Here is a 14,487-nt window from a genome sequence, read left to right on the forward strand (position 1 = left end):
CTTGAACACTTACCATATTGACCCCACCAATTCTCAAAAGAAATGAAAACATATATATACACACACATTTGTGTGTAAATATTCACAGCAGCTTTAGTCATGACAGTGTCAAATTGAAGTAACCAAAATCTCTATCAAAAAGTGAACAGATAAACTGTGGTATTTTTTTCAGATACAATTAGCCTCTACCCAGAGAAGGAACAAACTACTGATGGAAATATGGATGAGTAACAGAGATATTATGCTGACTGAGAAGCTGAACATGAGTTCATTTCACATTGTGGAATGCCATTCACACAAAATTGTACAAGTAAAACTTAATGTAGTTGCCTGGTATGCAATGTTTACATTGAGATGAACAGCAAAGGGAACCTGTTAAGCAGATGAAAATGTACCACTTTCTTGAATAATTACTAACTGTATTTACATTTTAAAAATCTGCCTGAATACATTTTGTGAATGTTATGATATCTAAATTATATATGAATAAAGGCAAATTGAAATAAACATATTTAACAGAGGTACTGTAATTCACAAAAAGATTAAAGATATTTGTATATGAAGAACAGATGTGAATCCAAAACACCTTTATATTTATTTTTAAATGATCTCACTAAAGAACCCATTACATAACAAATAATAATGTCGGGTACATTTAACACTGAAAAATCAAATTTACAATTTTGATGAACTTCTAGTTAGGTTGTAAACCACAAGAAAGTGAGGAAAGATCATATGGAAATGAAAAAATCACTCCTACAAAAGATGACCCAATAAAGGGGGAAAACTCTTTTGATGGCCAAGAATAATCACAATGAACATTTAACGGAGGTGGTTTTTTTTTTAACTGATTGATTTGAGAGGTAATTAATTAAATAGAGGGGGAAAGAGAGGTCTTCCATCCACTGGTTCACTCCCCAAATGGCTGCAATGGCTGGAGCTGGGCCAATTGGAAGTCAGGAGCTTCTTCCGGGTCTCTCTCGTGGGTGCAGGGACCCAAGGACTTGGGCCATGTCCCACTGCTTTCCCAGGCACATTAGCAGAGAGCTGGATTGAAAGTGGAGCAGCTGGGACCCATAAAGAATGCTGGTGTTGCAGGCAGAGGCCTAACCTACAGCATCGGCCCTGAAAGTTATTTTTATATTCTGCTAAAATACACCAACGTTCAAGACATGGTTTGACTCGATCTTATCTTCACTTTGACAGCTAACAGAAAAGAAGAAGTTCCTAATCTCCAATCTAGTTTTTAATTAGGCTTTGAATTTTTGAATGAATAAAGAGAAATATGGCTCAGGGGCCAGCGCTGTGGCGTAGCGAGTAAAGCCTGTAGTGCCAGCATCCCACATGGGCACCAGTTCAAGACCCGGCTGCTCCACTTCCGATCCAGCTCTCTGCTATGAACTGGGAAAGCAGTTAAAGAAGGCCCAAGTCCTTGAGCCCCTGCACCCACATGGGAGACCCGAAAGAAGCTCCTGGCTCCGGATCGGCGCATCTCCGGCCATTGCGGCCAACTGAGGAGTGAACCAGCTGATGGAAGACCTCTCTGCCTTTCCTTCTCTCTCTAACTAGCGCAGTTTGAATCCGCAACATTATTTTTATTGATATAGTCCCAGAAAAATCAACATACTAGAATGCATTTCCAAAGAAAATAAATTAAGAAAAATACAAAGCACTGTAAAAAAAAAAAAAAGTTTAAGTTGCACACTAAAGGAAAACATTCAGTAAAACATCTCTAAAATGAAATCAAACCAAGAACCAACCCTATGTACACCATCAAGCTTAAGAAACAAACTTAGTCACACCCGAGATGAGTGGTTTGCCAAGCACAGCTCTGGACCAGCATCACCTGGTAACTGTAAAGTACGCAATCCGCAGTTCTCCATAGGTCACACCCCAGACTTGGGAAGTAGGTGGTGGTAGGGCCCAGTAGTTTGTGTGATCAGCCCTCAGGGTATCTGATGTTATCCAGAGATTAACAATCACTGACTTCAATGTTCCCCTGCTCACCAATGCATTAGCGCTTGCCTGATTTATATTAAGCATTCTTTTGATTTTCCTTACACATTTTCCACATACGGGTAATCTTCATTTAATTCTCTGATTTTAACACTGACCATCCTCAGAGTCCAACTGCACCACTCCCCGATAAAATGCTGCTTTTTATTAGAAACAAAATGAACAAATTTCTGAGAATTTTTTTATTTATTACATTTCACAGAGAGAGACAGACACAGAGCTATCTCCCATCCTCTGCTTCACTTCCCAAATGACTAAAATCGCCAGAGCCAAAGCCAGGGACTGGGAACTCAATCCAGGGATTAGGGGCCAAATCTGTCCAGTTTGGCAGGGACACAACTACCTGGGCTATCCTATCACTTGCTGCCTCCCAGGGCACACATTAACAGGAATGCTGGATTGGAACTGAAGCAGGGACTTGAACCCAAATACTCCTATACAGGCATCCCAAGTGGCATCCGAACTACTGTTATCAAAAGCCCGCCTGCGGCACCAGCATCCCATATGAGCGCTGGTTCTAGTCCTGGCCTCCAATCCAGCTCTCTGCTATGGCCTGGGAAGGCAGTGTAGGATGGCTCAAGTGCTTGGGCCCCTGCACCCACATGAGAGGCCAGGAAGAAGCACCTGGCTCCTGGCTTCAAATCGGCGCAGGTCCAGCCGTTGCAGCCATTTGGGGAGTGAGCCAACGGAGGGAAGACCTTTGTCTCTCCCTCTCACTGTCTGTAACTCTACCTCTCAAATAAATAAAATTCTTTTTTTTAAAAAAATTTATTTATTTATTTGAAAGTCAGACTTACACAGAGAGAGAAGGAGAGGCAGAGAGAGAGAGAGATCTTCCATCTGCTGGATCACTCCCCAGTTGGCCGTAATGGCCGGAGCTTTGCAGATCCGAAGCCAGGAGCCAGGAGCTTCTTCCGGGTCTCCCTTGCAGGCGCAGGGGCCCAGGGACTTAGGCCATCTTCTACTGCTTTCCCAGGCCATAGCAGAGAGCTGGATCGGAAGTGGAGCAGCCGGGTCTTGAACCGGCACCCATATGGGATACTGGCGCTTAAGGCCAGGGCGTTAACCCGCTGTGCCACAGCGCTGGCGCCCTAGAATTCTTTTTTTTTTTTTTTTTTTTTTTTTTTTTAAAAAGCCCATCTGCTTGGAAAAAAATTTTTTAAGGTTTCTATTGATTAGGGCTGGCACTGTAGCATAGCAGGTAAAGCTGCCACCTGGAGTACCAGCATCCTATAAGGGCGCCGGTTTGCGACCCCGCTGCTCCACTTCCAATCCAGCTTTCTGCTGTGGCCTGGGAAAGCAGCAGAAGATGGCCCAAATCCTTGGGCCCCTGTACCCACATGGGAGACCTGAAAGAAGCTCCTGGCTCTTGGCTTCCAATCAACCCAACTCAAGCTGCTGCAGCAATTTGGGGAGTAGAACCAGCAGATGCAAGACTTTTCTCTCTCTCCTCCTCTGTCCATAACTCTACCTCTCATATAAACAAATAAACCTTAAATATACATATATTTATATATAAGATTGATTGATTTGAAAGGCAGAATTACAGAGAAAGAAAGATTTTCCATTAGTTGCTTAAGTCTCCAAACGGCTATAATGGCCTGGCCTGGGCTGGGCTAAAGCTAGGAGCCTGAACTCCATCAGGGTTCCCCAGGTGGGTGGCAGGGTCCAACTACTTGTGCCATTTTCAGCTGCCTTCCCAGGCTGTTTAGCAGAGTGGACTGGCAGTAGAGCAGCGCTGACTTGAATCAGTGTCCATATGGGGTGCTAGCATTGCAGGCAGTAGCTTAACCCTGTGCACCACAGCAAAGGCCCCCAAAATGTTAATTCTTTAATTAATAAATACGTCGTATTTTCTCAGGATAACTTGATTCTACTGTAATCCTATTTTGTGATTTCAAAACATTCTTAGATGGGGTTAAAGAATCAACGACCACATCACAAAAAGATATTAGAAAAAATTTCACTTTTCCAAGAAAATCTTTTCAAACTAAATATTTCTCTTTCACCTTTCTCCTTTAGATAATGTATCTGTGGTGAACAGCTGGAGGATTTAGAGGCCAAATCTGTCCCATATCAATTACCCATTTTGTCACCTTGGGATATTAATACAACCTCTCGGTGCCTCAAATTCCTCATCCTTGATGAATAGGTGAGAGAGCACTTTGTGTTTGAGAATTGTTATAAGGATTAAATTAAGAGTTTCTGAAAAGTACTCAGCACAGTGCCCAGGACAGAGCAGACATGGTATCATGCAGAGATCCAAGTGGACAAAATCTCAGTTAAGAAGAAATGCAGGTTCCATATCTCAGCTTGAAGATCAGATTGAGCTGGTAGAACTAGAATAGTAACCTATTTAATGTCCTAAAACAGAAAATGGCAAACTATGGCCTGAGAGTCATATTTGGCTTGATGTCTTTTTTTCTCCTCTGCCTATGAGAAAAGAATGGTTTATTATATTTTCAAATTGTTGTGGGGTTGGGGATAATCGAAAATGTAGTATTTTCTGACATGTGAAAATGACATAAAATCCAAATTTCAATGTCAATAAAAAAATGTTCTAATAAACAGAGCCACTATCAGTCATTTATACATTGCCCATGGCTGCTTTCACACTGCAGTGACAGAGTTGAGTAGCTGTAATTCATCTTAGGACCCAGAGGCCTAATATTTACTATCTGGCCTTTCCAGAAAATGTCTGCTGAGCCCTGTTCTAAAATCTGCATACCACAATGGATGGAGACAGATGTAAAGTTGTCTGAGACAGTGTCTACTTTCTACTTAACCTTTGTAGAAACTAGTAACAATGTTTGTATAGAACATAATGTATACATTATCAAGACTGTTTCAAGTGTTCTCATAAATTTTATTTAATACTCCTAATAACCTTTACTGGGTATTGCTAGTAATCCCACTTGACAGACGAGGCAAGTTATACACAAAATTATGCACAAATTGATTAAGAAGTAAGTCTTAAGAGTCAGAAAGGGCAAGCGCTCATTCATCCAAATTTCTTTTTCCTTTAGGATGAGATGAAAGTGAAACTCTACGGAAGAATGAGTAAGTACTCCCACTATCATTATGTGGATCACCATTGGTGGGAACAACTACTATCACTTTAGCCAATTCCTTTCAAATGAAAAAATAATGACCATAGTAAAGTTCTTTCCTGTCCAGGAGCTCAGTTCCATTGTCCAGGTGATATCAGTTGGTGAAAATTCACTGAGCTGTATAAGAAATGTGAACCTTCCTATGTGTATGCTGTGTAACAAGTTTCGATATGACTGCTGTCACATCTAGTACCTAAATTATGGCCTTGCATAATTTAGGTATGTCTCAGCTAGACATACCCACCTACATTGTATCCAGATTCTTGAACTATTTTTGTTTTAAACTGCTAAATTTGGAGTCAGTGCTATGGCACGGTGGGTTTTGTATAAAGCTACACATAAAACTACCATAGTGATCACTTAAAATCATATTTAGAGAAAAAGATGATTATAAGAAAAATAACTGGAGGCTGGGACTGTGGTGCAATGCCAACACTTCATATGGGTGCTGGTTAGAATCCAGGATGTTTTCACTTTCATTCCAGCTCCTTGCTAATGTGCACAGAAAAGTAGTGGAAGATGGTCCAAATCCTTGGACCCCTGCACCCACATGGGAGACCTGGATGAAATCCTGGCTCCTAACTTTGCCCTGGTCCAGCCCCCACGCATTGTGGCCATTTAGGGAGTGAACCAGAAGATGAAAGATCTCTCTCCCCACTCTCTGTATCTCTTTCAAATGATTTTTTTCTAAAAATTGCTAAATATGAAGGAAATTTGTTATATAACAGTAAATACTACACAATAAAAAACAAATCGGAATCCCAGGAAAAATCAACTTACAAAACAACAAATTCAGGGCAAAGAGGCACAGTATTCTGTATTTCAAAATACTTATGAATATATTCTGGTATTACTAGCAATGAAAATCAAAATAACCAAGACTATGTGACCTTGAGTGATCATAAATGCTCAAATTAACCTCACTGTTGTAAAGATGTCAACTTTGTCCAAATTTTTTCATAGGTTTCTTTGATTCTAAACAGATTTCTTAGCGGATTTCTTCCATAATATGTACAGTCATTATGTGGAAGAACAAGCAAACAAGATTAGTTAAGACCAGTTTTAAACAAGAGGACAAATTAAGAGGGAATGCCCCATATGAAGAAGGCTAAGTTAACAAATGATGTTCTCACATCACTGTTGACACACTTTTACTTCTAACCACTTAGTGAAGTCATAGTGTAACCTGCAATTATATAATCATGACTGTAATTATTAGTAGACATCTCTGCCCAGACAACAGTACAGAACTGTGAGCTCCACGAGAGCCAGGAGAGTGTTGTCTGCCAGTATGTACTGGCTGGTATAGGGGAGCCGTGTCCAGAGTTAACGAGGATTATGCAGACAGACACTGATGATTCAAAGGTGAACCAGAACCACCTCTGTGGTGGGCAGTCTGACAATTTGTTAAAAGAAAATAAAATCTTAGAGGCCAGAGTTGTGGTGGAGTCGTTTAAGCCTTTGGCTGCAATGCCAGCATCCCTTACGGGTACTGGTTCAAGTCCCAGCTGGTCCATTTCTGATCTGGCTCCTTGTTAATGTGCCTGGGAAAGCAGCAGAAGATGGCCAAAGTCCTTTAGTCCCTGTACACACGTGGGAGACCTGGTTGGAGTTTCAGGCTCCTGGCTATTGCAACTATATGAGGAGTGAACCAATGGATAGAAGATCTCTCTATCCAATTCTGCCTAAGACAAAATAAGATAAAAACAAATCTTTAAAAAAGAAAAAACATCTTACAGAGGCAGTACTTTTGATAGTTTGCATTAACAGGTACTTCCATTAGTATACCTACTGAATTCTATATAAAGCTACACATAAAACTATTATACTGGATCACTTAAAAATCATAAAGAAAAGGTAGTTACAAGAAAAATGACTGGGGACCAACACTGAGGCACAAAGGGTTAAGCTGCCGCCTACAGTGCCAACATCCCATATGGGCACTAGTTTGAGCCCTGCTGCTCCACTTCCAATCCAGCTCCTTGCTGATGCATCTGGGAAAGCAGTGGAAGACTGTCAAGTCCTTTAGCCCTGGAAGAAACTCTTGGCTCCTGGCTCTTGGCTCTTGGCTCCTGGCTCCGGCCTGGCCCAGCCCCAGCTGTTGCAACCATCTGGGGATTTAACTAACAGATGAAGATCTATCTCTCTGTGTCTCTCCTCCTCTCTCCCTGTAACTCTGCCTTTCAAATAAACAAAACAAAACAAAACAAAACAAAACAGAAAAGAAAAATGACTGCTATAATGAAATGAAAAAATTAGATATGAAAATGAAAAGTTCTACACACAGGATAAATTTTATTTTATGTTTATTAGTATTTACCAGTGTAACCAGGGTATTCGAGGGTGAAAAGTTGCTATAGAGTCCAGGAATGATAATTTTCCCCTAAGGAACAGAGACTTCCACCCTGAGAAAAATGACATTCATTTAATCCCTCTCTCTTCTTCTATCAAAGTTTATTATACATTAACACCAGACCTCATTTGCCATCACTAACAGACTGGATTCACTGGAACTGAGATATGTGAGGTACCATTTTTAACAGTCTGAACAACATGAACCATAACAACTCAAATCCCTACATGGTATCAGAAGGTTAAAAGACTAGGAAACCCATTGTGTCTCACCTTTTAATAAGTTTGCTTTGTGGTTCTGTTCTGTATACAAATGTAGCAAAGAAAATGTGCATGAAGTTAAGGACAAAACAAAGGGGGGGGTCATGTCACAAAGTTCCTTTGTCTACACTGATAAAATTTTTGCTCCAAATTTCTGCACATCTCAAAAACACCAGAAAGCTGCTTGCTTGGCAGTTATAGGATCATAATAAAGCCCTGAGGCCCCAAGGTAATGATGCTGCCACTACCAGTTATATGATTGGCAGGGGACATGCCAGCGGCACATACATAGTTAAATCCAGTTTTGATCTGTTAGACAGTGCTTTATCAACACTACAAACCAAAAACCAGAAAAAGGCATATATAAAAGGAAAAAAGCTCAGCTGGTATATCCAAGAAAAAATGACATAAATGTCAGAATAAAATAAACTCAAGAATTATAATAGAATAAAACCTCAACTACAAAATAAGCAAATACAAGGCCAGGGAATTCATTTATATGTGCTCAGTCTACACAGTTATATACCGGCTGTTGATTGGTTGTGGTCTGCTACAGGAGACAGGAAACATCACTGACCGGTTAATTAGTTCCCTGTACAAGAAATACTTAGGTAGATCAGGATTACTCACGTGATATCTCTTCGTTGATAGCAGCCCTGAAGCAGACAGGCAATCAGGTCACTAATAAACTCCACATCATCTCTGTGAAGAGCAGCTTCTAACTCCTACGGGTGAGGGGAGGGAGACAAGAGATCAACAGATCAACATTTACATTCATCTTCCCTGTCCAACCACCACCACAAGTCTCAAGGAACTACATGATCGGTGTAGCAAAAGGGCACATCCACTATGCCCTTCTTCCCACAGTTACCACTAAAGAGCAATTAGGGTTCCAACTTTTGGCTTTTCCTTGGAATTTACCTGTCCCATTGGTTCTTATCCAGTCCCAGTCCTTTTATTTGCACAGAAGAAACATGTGTTCTCTTTTTTATAAATCAATGCTAGTTGCATAATCAAGGAGCTAGCCTATAATTATGCTGTACCTTTTTTATCTTAATAGCAACAGAAAATAAAAGAGCAATCATGTAATTATAAAGTGTTTCTCATTTACCTCACAATTTCAATAAATAAACTACCCACAACAGTTTTTAAAAAGAGACACTTTACCTTGACTTAAATAGCACAGATAGTAAGCATTAAGGCAATTTTCATTTGCAGACACCACACCCAGATGACTGATGACAGTAGAGTGTGAGAACTAAGATTAATTCTGTATCATCTGAAGAAAATGAGTTAATGTCTATGTTAATGATCTAATCCTAGAAGAGACAAATTTCCTTTTTTAGGGATTCAGACAAACAATGCATGAAGATCTAGTTTTTCTCAGAAAAGTACTCAAAGTCAGATTAGTTGAAAGGTGCTATTAGATAAAACAGCAGTGGGAAAAGTTAAGAGACCTTATTTCTCTTCTCAACTGCCCAAAATAAATGCATTTTTGAAGACAATGAAATACGTTCAAGCCATTATCTCTTATGACAGAAGTTTGCCTGCATTCTATCAAGTCACTGTACAACCTCTAGATGCAAATCATTTCCCAATGCTCCGTTTATGATTTCCCTGGTGCGTAACCAGATCTATAACCCAAAGAAAAGTCAAACTTTTGAGACTCTTATTTATAATTCTGAAAATGTGAGATGTGCACAAGACAATTTCTGATTTTTTTTTTTTTTTTTTTGACAGGCAGAGCGGACAGTGAGAGAGACAGAGAGAAAGGTCTTCCTTTGTCGTTGGTTCACCCTCCAATGGCTGCCGTGGCCGGCGCGCTGCGGCCAGCACACCGTGCTGATCCGGTGGCAGGAGCCAGGAGCCAGGTGCTTTTCCTGGTCTCCCATGGGGTGCAGGGCCCAAGCACCTGGGCCATCCTCCACTGCACTCCCTGGCCACAGCAGAGAGCTGGCCTGGAAGAGGGGCAACCGGGACAGAATCCGGCGCCCCAACCGGGACTAGAACCCGGTGTGCCGGCGCCGCTAGGCGGAGGATTAGCCTAGTGAGCCGCGGCGCCGGCCGACAATTTCTGATCTTAATACCAATTATATGGTACTATACAAACTTAAGAAGTTAGTCTATTTCTAGCATAGAAATACTAAGTCTTATGAAAATGATTTTAAAGAATTTTTCCATTTTTTTGAAAGGCAGAAAGTGAGAGACACATCAGATGGAGAGAGCTCTTCCATCCTCTAGTTCACTCCCCAAATGGCTCTAACTGCTAGGACTCAGCCTGGTTGAAGGCAGGAGGACAGAACTCAATCTGGTCTCACAGTTGGGTGACAGGGACCCAAGTAATAAGGCCATCACTGCTGTCTTAGGTTGTGCATTAGTAGGAAGCTGGATCAGAAAAGTAGCAGTTGGGACTCAAACCAGGCACTCTAATATGCAATGTGGGTATCCCATTTATTATTTTAATCCTTAAAGCTTTCCAAGTTTGGAAACGCTCACTCTAAAAAAACTTCACAAAACAAAAACTGCAAATTGCTCTCACTGACAGACTAAACCAACGACAAAGGACCCTGAGGTGATACAACTGGAAAGGAAGGCGTCCTGTACTGCCTTGAAAACCCAGGTAGATGAAACTCAAATCCAAAGACAAGGAGCCAGCTTGAAAACAGTTTGCTTGCTTTAAATACAAACTTGGAAACTGTTAACACATGTAAATGGCAATGGTTCTTATTCTGACACTAGCTCATTAATTCCTGAGGGCAGAGTTTTTTCTACATTCTAGTTAGTGGTTATAAAAACCTCTATAATGAGCGATAAGAAGAATTTGAACTATATTTAGTCAGAGTCCATTCACTCAACAAATATTTACTGGGTACCATCCTGTGTATGACAATGTAGCAACTTCTAAGTACTAAGGAGTTTAATTTAGTTAGGAGAGAAAAATGTTACAGAAAATAAGACATGTAATTATTACTATTGGGTACACAATAAAAGCTACCGAATGGTGGGAGTAAAGAAGAAAAGCATCACCTATGGCTGTGAAAAGCCTGAGAGATTTGATGAAGGTGGCCCCTGAGTTGAGAAAATTGTGACTGTGTGACAATGGAGGGAGAGGCAGAGCATAACCAGGTGCAGGGAACAACATGAGCAAAGGCACAGGGAGGATATTGGTTTCAGTTAACTATTCTGAAGATTATGTCAAGAGGAGTAATGTGAGCTAAGATTGACAGATGATACCGAATACCAAGCTAATGAGTTTGGCCTTTCTTTGGAAGACAATGGCAATCCATTGGAGAGGCAAAGTGAGACTAATCTAGATGCTGGCTGCATAAAGCAAATTCCAGGAACAGAGGGTGGAAGGTGTGATGTCAGCACAAGCACAGAGCAGGAGGGAGAGTCTTGAGGACTTACTGAACAGTGTAAAGCACAAGAAAGGAGAAACAGACATCTAAGATCTGACAAAAGTAAAAGAGAGGCAAAACATGGGGAGACTTGAATGGGTCATATTTTAAACCTGGTCACTAAGCAAGACTCCAAAGTAAACTGGTTGTAACGGATGCAAAATTATTGAAGCAGGAGTTACAGGCCATCTTGTTTGACAGATAAGTCAGAATCACCAAATATTAGCGCTGGAAGATAAATTACAGACCACGTATTTCAACTCTTTCAATTTAGAGATGTTAGGTCCATGAAGGTTAACTAAGTTCCCCAAGGGCACTCAGCAAAAAGTGTGAAGCCCGAGTCAACCATTCCTGAGTTGTTCCCAGCAGCCAATGTCCTCTATTCTAGACAGGCCTGATGGTTTCAACAGCTGCAATAACCACTCTGACCACTTACCTAGTTTCTCCATGCCCTGACATGTACCATTTCCCTCTGCCAAACCACACTGTATTCAATTATGTAAAAAACCATCTACTAAGTCTTCCTGGCTGAGTCCCACACTGCTGTTCCCGAAGCAACTCCTTCATCGCTGTGGAATTACAGGCAAGTATCATTACACATCTTCACGGGTGCACACCTGGCTGAATCTCCAGCACAGTGAATTGCTAGTGCAATGTAATTCCTGATTGAAGGTGCTGTGGTTGAGACTAACCCATGATTTAAGGGAACAGAAGTTACTGATTTAGGTGATAAACAAAGGCCACACCCAAGGAGGACACTTTGAGGAGTTAGCCACAGCATACACGTGGGTCATCTTTATCTGTAGAAAATGACTAAGAACATTAGTTTTATGAAACAATCAAGCATACAGCAGATAATCAAATCTGCATGAGTTAAGCTAAAGTGCAGTTTCTCAGATCTAATTTCCTTTCTCATCAACCTGTGGTTTCTGCCCAGAGACCTTCTTTTCTGGCCTCCACTCCTGTCACTGTCACTTGTACCAGAGGCAGGTACTGGCTACAACAGTATCATGAATGCTATTTTTGCATTAATTAGTAATATTAGTGTTTTCATTTCTTCTGATAAGACTGCTTATGAAAAAGGAACATGCTGTTTTTTATAGCCCTTATCTATAACATTAAGCATAATTTAGCAAACAGAATATGGTTTAAAAAAAATCCAATAAAAATAAATACATCACCTATCACTTGCCACACACTAGAGATATAAAAGTGAGTAAGAAAGTCCAAGGAGAAAGGAGGAAGGGAAACAGGATGGAGAAGCTAAAAATATAAGCCAAAAATGACCAAAAAAATTTTTTTAATTGTGTACACTATATTGTCTACCTGGCAACCAGAATCATGCCAGATATAAACAGAACTCAAATCTTTTCTTGATTAAATGGTGGCAAGTAATTATAAAACAGTGTGATGAGACCAGCATTGTGGCATAGCGGGAAAAGCTACCACCTACCATGCCAGCATCCCATATGGATGTCAGTTTGTGTTCAGACTGCTCTAATTCCCATCTAGCTCCCTGCTAATGGTCTGGGAAAAGTAGCAGAATATGGCCCAAGTGCTTGGGCCCCTGAACCCACGTGGGAGACCCAGATGAAGCTCCTGGCTTCAGGCTTCAGCTTGGGCCAGCACAGTTCATTGTGGCCATCTAGGGAGTAAACCAGAGGGTGGAAGATCTCTCTAAAAAGAATTAAAAAATTCTTTCAAAATAAATAAATAGATCTTTTAACAAAAAAAAGGTGCGATAAATCCTATTAAATACATAAAGTAATATGGAAAAACTAGAGAAATTAAGGAAATATGGAGTCAAACTGCCAGGGAGCCAAGACTTGTGTGATATCTTGAAGGGGGAGAATGGTTCTGGCCAGATGAACAGTTAGAGTCTGTGAAAGTTAATGGCCAGTGTGGGAAGTATCAAGTGCTCTCTAGAAGTGGAAATGGTGATAAGAGTATTATTAGAGGATAGAGAGAAAGACCAAGTTTATTTCTTACAAATCTTCTCTGAATGCCAAACTAAAGAGTATAGATTTTACTCTTGTTTGCAAATGGGTGACAAGAAAGAAAAAAAGGATTAGATTTCTGCCTCAGATATAAAGTTCTGAGGTGTGCAGGATCATTGGGAAGGGAACTGAAGGTGGGGACCTCAGAATAACAGCATCACCTGCAAGCCTGCTGGAAGCAACTCAGGCCTCACAACAGACTTTCTGAAGCCAGAACCTGTGTCTTAATGAAAGCTTCATGATTCGCAAACACTCCGTCTACAGGGTAGCCTGCTACAGAGCAGCACTGTGGCAATAGAGAAGGGAATAATTTCGAAAACTATTGGAAGATAAATGATGGTTTAATGAACAAAAGACATAAACATAATGACCAACAGAAGTGAAAGAACATAGCTTCCTACTGCCATGAACATAAAATGCACTGATATCTGACACAACTTGCAAACCACTTAATTTCTAATATTATAAGCATTATATATTAGTATATATTAACATATTCTTTATAAGGACTTTGAATTACATGTTTATATTTTAACTCAAACCATCAACAAAGAAAGCCATTTTTGCTCATTCAAAAACACTAGCATTAGTGTATGAATATCATTAGATCATGCAGATAAAGCTTACTAATTAAAATGCATGGAATTTATAGAGGTCCTGCCTATAAGTTTGAAACCCTATGAAATGTACAGAATAAGTTTAATCTCGATGTAAAAGTAAACCACTAGGGAATGACGTTGAGGCACTGCTGCTCCACTTCTGACCCAGCTCCCTGCTAATGGCCAGGGGAAAAGCAGTGGAAGATAACCCAAATGTATGGACTCCTGCGCCCACATGGGAGACAGGGACAACGCTCCTGGCTTCTTGCTTCATCCTGGCCCAGCCCTGGCTGTTGCAGCCATCTGGAGAGTGAACTAGTGGATGGATGATCCCTCTCTGCCTCTCCCCCTCTCTTGACTTTCAAAACAAATAAATAGAGACTAAACAATATATTCTGAATATAAGAATAGGGGTGGGTGTTCAGCCTAGCAGTTAAGATACCCACATCCTACATGAGAGTATCTGGTGATCCTTACCTTCCTATGAATGTGCACCCCAGAAGGTTGCAGTGATGGCTGAAGTAATGGGGTCCCTGACACCTACATGGGAGATCCAGATTGAGTTCCCAGCTCCTGGCATTGGCTTGGCCTGGTTCCAGATAATACAGGCATTTGGGGAATGAACCAGTGGATGGGAGCACACTCTCACAAATTAATAAATAAAGTATAAGATTAGTTGTCACTGGGTAGGAGAAATGAGTCATTTGTTCCTTATAGTTCAATGTCATTCCTACCAATAAATCTATTTAGAAAC

The 14,487-nt window shown here is 40.7% G+C and overlaps 1 protein-coding gene across 5 annotated transcripts in view; it reads right to left on the bottom strand.

Annotated features, from left to right (window-relative positions):
• CECR2 (CECR2 histone acetyl-lysine reader) overlaps positions 1-14,487 on the bottom strand; it is a 142,304-nt gene that overhangs the window by 57,851 nt on the left and 69,966 nt on the right. For all 5 annotated transcript variants that reach the window (XM_051850088.3, XM_051850087.3, XM_089304425.1 and 2 more), the window contains exon 2: positions 8,370-8,464. In XM_051850088.3, the coding sequence (XP_051706048.2) occupies positions 8,370-8,464 (95 nt within the window). The remainder of the gene's footprint in view (positions 1-8,369; positions 8,465-14,487) is intronic.

The sequence above is a fragment of the Oryctolagus cuniculus genome, chromosome 9 (assembly GCF_051225735.1).
Source record: "Oryctolagus cuniculus isolate XC-2025 breed Fujian yellow rabbit chromosome 9, ASM5122573v1, whole genome shotgun sequence".
Taxonomy (NCBI): Eukaryota; Metazoa; Chordata; class Mammalia; order Lagomorpha; family Leporidae; genus Oryctolagus; species Oryctolagus cuniculus.